The sequence below is a fragment of the Chiloscyllium punctatum genome, chromosome 4, assembly GCF_047496795.1.
Source record: "Chiloscyllium punctatum isolate Juve2018m chromosome 4, sChiPun1.3, whole genome shotgun sequence".
Lineage (NCBI taxonomy): Eukaryota > Metazoa > Chordata > Chondrichthyes > Orectolobiformes > Hemiscylliidae > Chiloscyllium > Chiloscyllium punctatum.
The window spans coordinates 9,063,904-9,071,452 of NC_092742.1; the positions used below are offsets into that span (position 1 = coordinate 9,063,904).

Sequence of the window (7,549 nt, forward strand, 5' to 3'; positions counted from 1 at the left end):
GTGTGTTCTGTGGTGGAACTGGTCCTCCTGGGAGCAGATCCAGCGGAGGCGGAGGAATTGGGAATACGGAATGGCATTTTTGCAAGAGATAGGGTGGGAAGAGGTGTAATCCAGGTAGCTGTGGGAGTCGGTGGGTTTGTAAAAAATGTCAGTGTCAAGTCGGTCGTCACTAATGGAGATGGAGAGGTCCAGGAAGGGGAGGGAGGTGACAGAGATGGTCCAGGTAAATCTAAGGTCAGGGTGGAATGTGTTGGTGAAGTTGATGAATTGCTCAACCTCCTCGCGGGAGCACGAGGTGGCGCCAATGCAGTCACTCAGTTGGCAGAGAGATCGGTGGGCAGAGGTCAGTGGGCAGAGAGATCAGTGGTAAAAACAATGACTGCAGATGCTGAAAACCAAATACTGGATTAGTGGTGCTGGAAGAGCACAGCAGTTCAGGCAGCATCCAACGAGCAGCGAAATCGACGTTTCGGGCAAAAGCTTTCATGATGAAGGGCTTTTGCCCGAAACGTCGATTTCGCTGCTCGTTGGATGCTGCCTGGATGCTGTGCTCTTCCAGCACCACTAATCCAGAGAGATCAGTGGGCAGAGAGATCAGTGGGCAGGGAGATCAGTGGGCAGGGAGATCAGTGGGCAGGGAGATCAATGGGCAGGGAGATCAATGGGCAGGGAGATCAGTGGGCAGAGAGATCAATGGGCAGGGAGAGATCAGTTGGCAGAGAGATCAGTGGACAGCGAGATCAAGGCAGAGAGATCCATGGGCAGAGAGACATCAGTTGGCAGTGAGATCAGTGGGCAGGGAGATCAGTGGGCAGGGAGATCAGTGGGAAGTGAGATCAGTGGGCAGGTAGATCAGTGGGCAGGGAGATCAGTGGGCAGGAAGATCAGTGGGAAGTGAGATCAGTGGGAAGTGAGATCAGTGGGCAGGTAGATCAGTGGGCAGGGAGATCAGTGGGCAGGGAGATCAGTGGGAAGTGAGATCAGTGGGAAGTGAGATCAGTGGGCAGAGAGAGATCAGTGGGCAGAGAGAGATCAGTGGGCAGTGAGATCAGTTGGCAGTGAGATCAGTGGGCAGGGAGATCAAGGCAGGGAGATCAGTGGGCAGGGAGATCAGTGGGCAGGGAGATCAGTGGGCAGAGAGAATAGTGGGCAGGGAGATCAGTGGGCAGAGAGAATAGTGGGCAGGGAGATCAGTGGGCAGGGAGATCAGTGGGCAGGGAGATCAAGGCAGGGAGATCAGTGGGCAGAGAGAATAGTGGGCAGGGAGATCAGTGGGCAGGAAGATCAAGGCAGAGAGATCTGTGGGCAGAGTGATCAGTGTGCAGGGAAATCAGTGGGCAGGGAGAATAGTGGGCAGGGAGATCAAGGCAGAGAGATCAGTGGGCAGGGAGATCAGTGGGCAGAGAGATCAGTGGGCAGAGAGATCAGTGTGCAGGGAAATCAGTGGGCAGGGAGATCAGTGGGCAGGGAGATCAGTGGGCAGAGAGATCAGTGGGCAGGGAGATCAGTGGGCAGGGAGATCAGTGGGCAGGGAGATCAGTGGGCAGAGAGATCAGTGGGCAGGGAGATCAGTGGGCAGAGAGAATAGTGGGCAGGGAGATCAGTGGGCAGGAAGATCAATGAAGAGAGATCACTGGGCAGGTAGATCAATGGGCAGGTAGATCAGTGGGCAGGGAGGTCAATGAAGAGAGATCAGTGGGCAGGGAGATCAAGGCAGGGAGATCAGTGGGCAGGGAGATCAAGGCAGGGAGATCAGTGGGCAGGGAGATCAGTGGGCAGGGAGATCTTTGGGCAGAGAGATCAGTGGGCAGGGAGATCAGTGGGCAGGGAGATCAAGGCAGAGAGATCACTGGGCAGGGAGATCAGTGGGCAGAGAGAGATCAGTGGGCAGAGAGAGATCAGTGGGCAGAGAGATAAGTGGGCAGAGAGATCAGTGGGCAGTGAGATCAGTGGGCAGGGAGATCAGTGGGCAGGGAGATCAGTGGGCAGAGAGATCAGTGGGCAGGGAGATCAGTGGGCAGGGAGATCAGTGGGCAGAGAGATCAATGGGCCGAAAGAGAGATCTGAAGAATGAGAGGCGAGTTGATTGAAGTGTATAAGATCCTGAATGACCCTTGTGGTGAGGTCAGCCAGGTGCACCTCCTAGAATCTGAGCTCCCTGACTGAGGATGTTAACCTGCTCTAATGAGGGAGCCCTGGCTGACAGACAGAAACAGAAAGGTCAAGGGTTCTGTTTCCTCTAAGAGCTGCTTCTGAGGGAGCTGGATCAGCGTTAAGGCCTCTCCATGTATCAATAAATGGTGACTCAGTGATGGGGAACATGCCTGTGTAGAGGCATTCCAGTTCCGAATAGGTAGATGTCTAAAGGATGTTTCCTGTTGTGGCTGGGCCCAGAACGAGAGGGCATTTCTTAATAATTAAGGGTCACCCCTTTAGGACATCCTTTAAGATGAGGAGAACCTGTTACTGACTAAGGATTGTCTGACTTTGGAGCTCTGTTTCTCAGACGGTAATGGAGGCAGGGTCAATGAATATTTTTAAGGCAGAGGTGGTAAGTTTATTGTTAAGTCAAGAAATTAAGGCTTATCAGGGAATGCTGATCTCAAAACAGATCCGAACTACCATGGTGCAAGCTGGAGGGGCCGAATGGTCTCCTGTTGCTTCCGTTTTGTATGTTGTAGCTGCTTCATGGACTCACCGTCTGGACCTGTGAAAGAATTGGACAGTTCCACTGGTGTTTCTCAGTCAAAACCCTGATCCTTTAACTCACTGGGGTTTGTGTGAGCTTGCTGTGTGTAAATTGGTTGTTTAGAGCAGTGACAACATTTTTAAAAAAGACATTCCTTTGACACAACCTGAGCGGTGCTACGGAAATGCAAGTTCTATCTGAAGTGAAAGCAAAATCTTGCCGATGCCAGAAATCTGAAATAAACGCAGAGAAACGCTGGAGAAACCCAGCAGGTCTGGCAACAGAGAGAGAGAGAGACAGAGACAGAGTTAATGTTTCAAGTTGGGTATAATTCTACTTTAGAATTCTGAACTTTGCAATGCGGGAGCTGCCTGGTCAGCAGGAGACATTTTCCTCTCCTGGCAGAAAGGGTTATGAAGAAGGGTAATGCCTAAAATACCGACTCTCCTGCTCCTCAGATGCTGCCTGACCTTCTGTGCTTTTCCAGCGCCACACTTTATTGGCTCTCTCCTTTTCCAGCATCTTCCCTTGTCTCCTGACCCTCATCGCCATGACCTCTCCATTGCTCGCCTCTGGCCAAGGCCCTTGGGCCTTGGGGGAGTGTTGTCATGGTTACCGGTGCTACCTTCCCAATGGCACTGCCACTTCGTAAAGCTGTTGAATGGGGTGGGGGGAGGGGGGGGGGGGGCGGAAATCAGAACAAATTTGGACCACTCCCCGTAAGACCATCAGAATAGGAACAGGAGTAGGCCATTCAGCCCCTTCATCTTTCAGTAGGATCATGGCTAATCTGACACTCCTCATATCTATTTTCCTGCCTTTTCTTGGCTGATCAAGAATCTATCTGTCTCAGTGTTAATTATCCACAAGGACTGTGCCCCCACAAGGCATTCCAATGACTCACAACCCTCTGAGGGATGAAATTCCTCCTCGTGTCAGCCATAAATTGATGCCCCTTTATTCTGAGACTATGCCTCAGGCCCTAGACTCTCCCATGAGGTGAGACGCCCCTCTCAGCATTTATCCTTAAGAATCCTACATGCTCAGTGAGGTCCCCCCTCCTTCTTCTCAACTGTAGTGAGCAAAGTGCCAACCTGTTTAATCTTTTCTCATAAGGCAATCCCTCCAAAGCAGGGATCATTCTAATGAACCTTCTCTGAACTGCCTCCACTAAAAGGCCATGACTTTTGGGGGATAATTGACATTTTCAAGATTAAGATGGATGCTGTCTTGTTGTGTACTATTACCCATGGATTGTCCTTTCAGCTAAAGTTGATTAAATGGGAATCTGGACAATTCCAGCATGATGTCATTGAACAGCCGAGCGAGCTGGAAGGCCTGGATGTCCTTCTTATGTGCCAATGTTCCAATGTTTGTTATGAGTGAGCTCACTTGTAAAGCCTTGACGTTATTCTTTCTCCCACAGATCCCTGTGATGACGGGTGCCTTCATGGACTCCCCTATCGATGAGTGCAACACCGACTTCTCACTCTTCAACTCATCGACCAACATGAACGAGACCCTGTCAGCCCCAAATCAGCCCGAGGAACCAGCTCGCTCCTCCAATGACGCCATCTGGTTATGGATTGCGATAATAGCCACCATTGGGAACATTGTGGTGGTTGGTGTTGTGTATGCGTTCACCTTTTAGGTGGTTCGGGGCCTGACAACTCAACGTGACTGTCCTCCCAACAGTCTGTCCCCGCAATGGAGGATTTTATACGTCATCCAACTCAGTCACTTATGGGTCTGCATGTTCTAATGGTACCCTGTAGCCTTGTGTCACATGTGTACTCAGTTTTGGTCACTGGACAATCAATGGCTCCAAACCTATTGGCATCTTCAACTTGGTAATTGCAGGGAGCTGATATTCCCTATTCAATGAGCCACAAACTGCTATCTTTTAATGATGAGATCCTTGTATAAGTTAACAACAACGATATTTACAGTCACAGTCTCTTTCGAGGGAATTTGCAGTGCAATTTTCAATTGCCCAGAGCCCACACCCCAATTATTCAGCACATTCCAATAGGTTAATGCAGTTTGGTGACAATGTTGGGTTTTTGCTTTAAGAATTAAATACAAACTGTGTCAGGGTTATTTTTGAAATATAATACTTTTATAAATACAGGTTAACTTGACTTAAGGGAAATATAATGGGTTAGAAGTCACTTCCTGGGCAGGTAGTGGCAATGGGCTTTTATTGAGATCTTCTTAAGCTGTTGTTGCAGGAGATTCATCCTCGCTGTTTGTGCGAGTTGAGACTCAAGAGGGTCAGGTTGGCGAGGGAGGGAGGGAGGTTTCAAGGATTTGGGTGTCTGGTTTTTAGGGACACACTAGCCCTGAGTCACGTTGATTATCTCTGTAAAACACAGGGATGTTTCGTGCTGGGAAGTATCGATGTGCCATTCTTTCCAAATCCTCTTCCTGTTGTGTGACTGAACTCTGCTTCAACAGATGCTGGTACAGTGAACTACTAAAATTTTTCAATTTCTGTGAGTCATGTCCAAAACATGGGGTTTTGTGAAAAAAAACTCCAAAGAAATGACATAGCCAGCAGGAATGAATCACTAGGTTTCTCACTAGGGTAAGTGAGAAACTTCAAATACTGTCATTTGTAAAAACTATTCTTCATTGCTGTAAGTACAAGTGCTTTAATGGCAGTTTATTTATGTATTTAACTGACAAAACTGCCCAGGGAACACAATGGGTTAAAAATGGGTTAGATAGGGAATCAGCAGCCTTTTTAAAATTTGTCTGGTGAAATTAGTAAGAAACAAGTAACAGTGTAAATATAATCTTGCAAAATATTTCTTATTCGCTTTCTGTCTTGCAAGGAGGGTTTGAGTAGGTTGGGGACGATACTCATTGGAGTTATGAAAAATGTGAGGCGACCTTATTGAAACATAGGTGATTCTTAGGGAGCTGACAGAGTAGATGCAGAGGGGTTATTTCCCCTTGTAGGATAGATTAGCATCAGAGTGCATCGCCTCAGGGAATTGATCACCTGTTTAAATCAAAGACGAGGAGGTCATTCTTTTCAGAGGGGAATAAATCTGTGGAAATTTTTTTTTAACCACAGATGGCTGTCAAGGCTGGCTCATTCAAGGCTGAGATGGACAGGTTTTATATCAGAAAGAGAACAGAGGGTGATGGGGAAAAGGCAGAGATGTGGAGTTGAGAATGATCAGATCAGCCATGATCTCATTAAACAGCAGAGCAGATCTTGATGGGCTGAATGGTCTATTTCTACTCTTACAACATATAATCTTACATTTACAGTATAGAACAGGCCATTCTGTTCAAATACCCCATACTAGCCCCTTGTTACCCTCTGGTCTCACATCCTCAGCATTTCCTTCTATTCCTTTATCCAGCTTCCTCCTAATCCAACATCGATTTTATCTCAGTCACCACTTATGGTAGTGAGTTACTCACCACTCTCTGAGTAATATTGCTCTCTCCTGAATGCTCTGCTGCCTTTAGTAGTGACTGTGTAACATTGCAATCTTGACATTCCCCCATATTGAAGACTTACACAATCTTGAAGACTTCTTTATTGGAGAAGCCAACTGCACTTCTCCTGTTTGGTGTAACCCCTCAGTTTGATTCTGTTCTGCTCTAGTTTCTTGTATTGCTCCAATGCCTCCATATCCTGCTTAGAGAGACCAGGGCACTGTCCAGTTCTCTAAGTGTGGCTAACAATGCAACTTCAACACAAATCTGCAAGGTCACTGGACATGTTTCTATGTCCTATGTTCTAACATGAAAAGAAAGTTAACTCTTTCTTTCTCTCTAGAGATGCTGCCAGACCTGCTGAGTTTCTCCAGCACCTTCTGTTTTGGTGGCAGCATCTGTTATATAACTTCTCACGTCTTCACTTCTATCCTGCTGTTAATGAACCTAATAAGTAGTTTTGCTTTTTTTTTGAAAGATGACCTTGGTAACCTCCTCTGCTATTTTTAGCGACTTGTGTGTCTAATGTAAATGACTAAACAGCTTGGTATTCTCAAATCCTTCAACCTCAGGGCCCATTTGCAAACTTATTTTCTGACAGAAACACTTTTCCCTTAAACGTGTCAACAATAAACTCTCAAACAGCCAAACCCATGAGGGAACCACCTTGAAATTTGGGTTAGGTAGCGCTTAGTGAGTCTTCAATGGAAATGGGTCACTTTTAATGTCTACTGAGATGGGCTGTTTAAAATACAGAGCTGAAAATGTGTTGCTGGAAAAGCGCAGCAGGTCAGGCAGCATCCAAGGAGCAGGAGAATCGACGTTTCGGGCATAAGCCCTTCTTCAGGAATGAGGAAAGTGTGTCCAGCAGGCTAAGATAAAAGGTAGGGAGGAGGGACTTGGGGGAGGGGCGTTGGGAATGCGATAGGTGGAAGGAGGTCAAGGTGAGGGTGATAGGCCGGAGTGGGGTGGGGGCAGAGAGGTCAGGAAGAAGATTGCAGTTTAAGAAGGCAGTGCTGAGTTCGAGGGATTTGACTGAGACAAGGTGGGGGGAGGGGAAATGAGGAAACTGGAGAAATCTGAGTTCATCCCGTGTGGTTGGAGGGTTCCTAGGCAGAAGATGAGGCGCTCTTCCTCCAGGCGTTGTATAGTTCAAGAAGGCAGCTCACCTCCACCGTCTCAAGGGGCATCTAGGGATGGGAAATAAATGCTGGGCCCAGTCAGTGATGCCCAATCCCACAAGTGAAATATAAAAAAAATCATTAAACGTCCACCCCAATGTGCTGATGTGAAAGTGTGAAAGGAGCAAAGAAAATCTTCCTTCCATTTGTTCAGTGAAAGTCTGAGTATTTATCCTGCTTTTTACTGCTTTGTAAACTGTCTCACCTTCAGCTCCTGTCCAAC

General features: G+C 47.6%; 1 protein-coding gene across 1 annotated transcript in view; it reads left to right on the plus strand.

Annotated features, from left to right (window-relative positions):
- The window catches only part of LOC140476061 (uncharacterized protein C14orf132), a 90,321-nt gene extending 83,367 nt beyond the window's left edge, over positions 1 to 6,954 (plus strand). Inside the window, exon 2 of the mRNA XM_072568038.1 lies at positions 4,116 to 6,954. Within this exon, the coding sequence (XP_072424139.1) occupies positions 4,116 to 4,340 (225 nt within the window). The 3' untranslated portion in view covers positions 4,341 to 6,954. The remainder of the gene's footprint in view (positions 1 to 4,115) is intronic.
- The last annotated feature ends 595 nt before the right edge of the window (positions 6,955 to 7,549 follow it).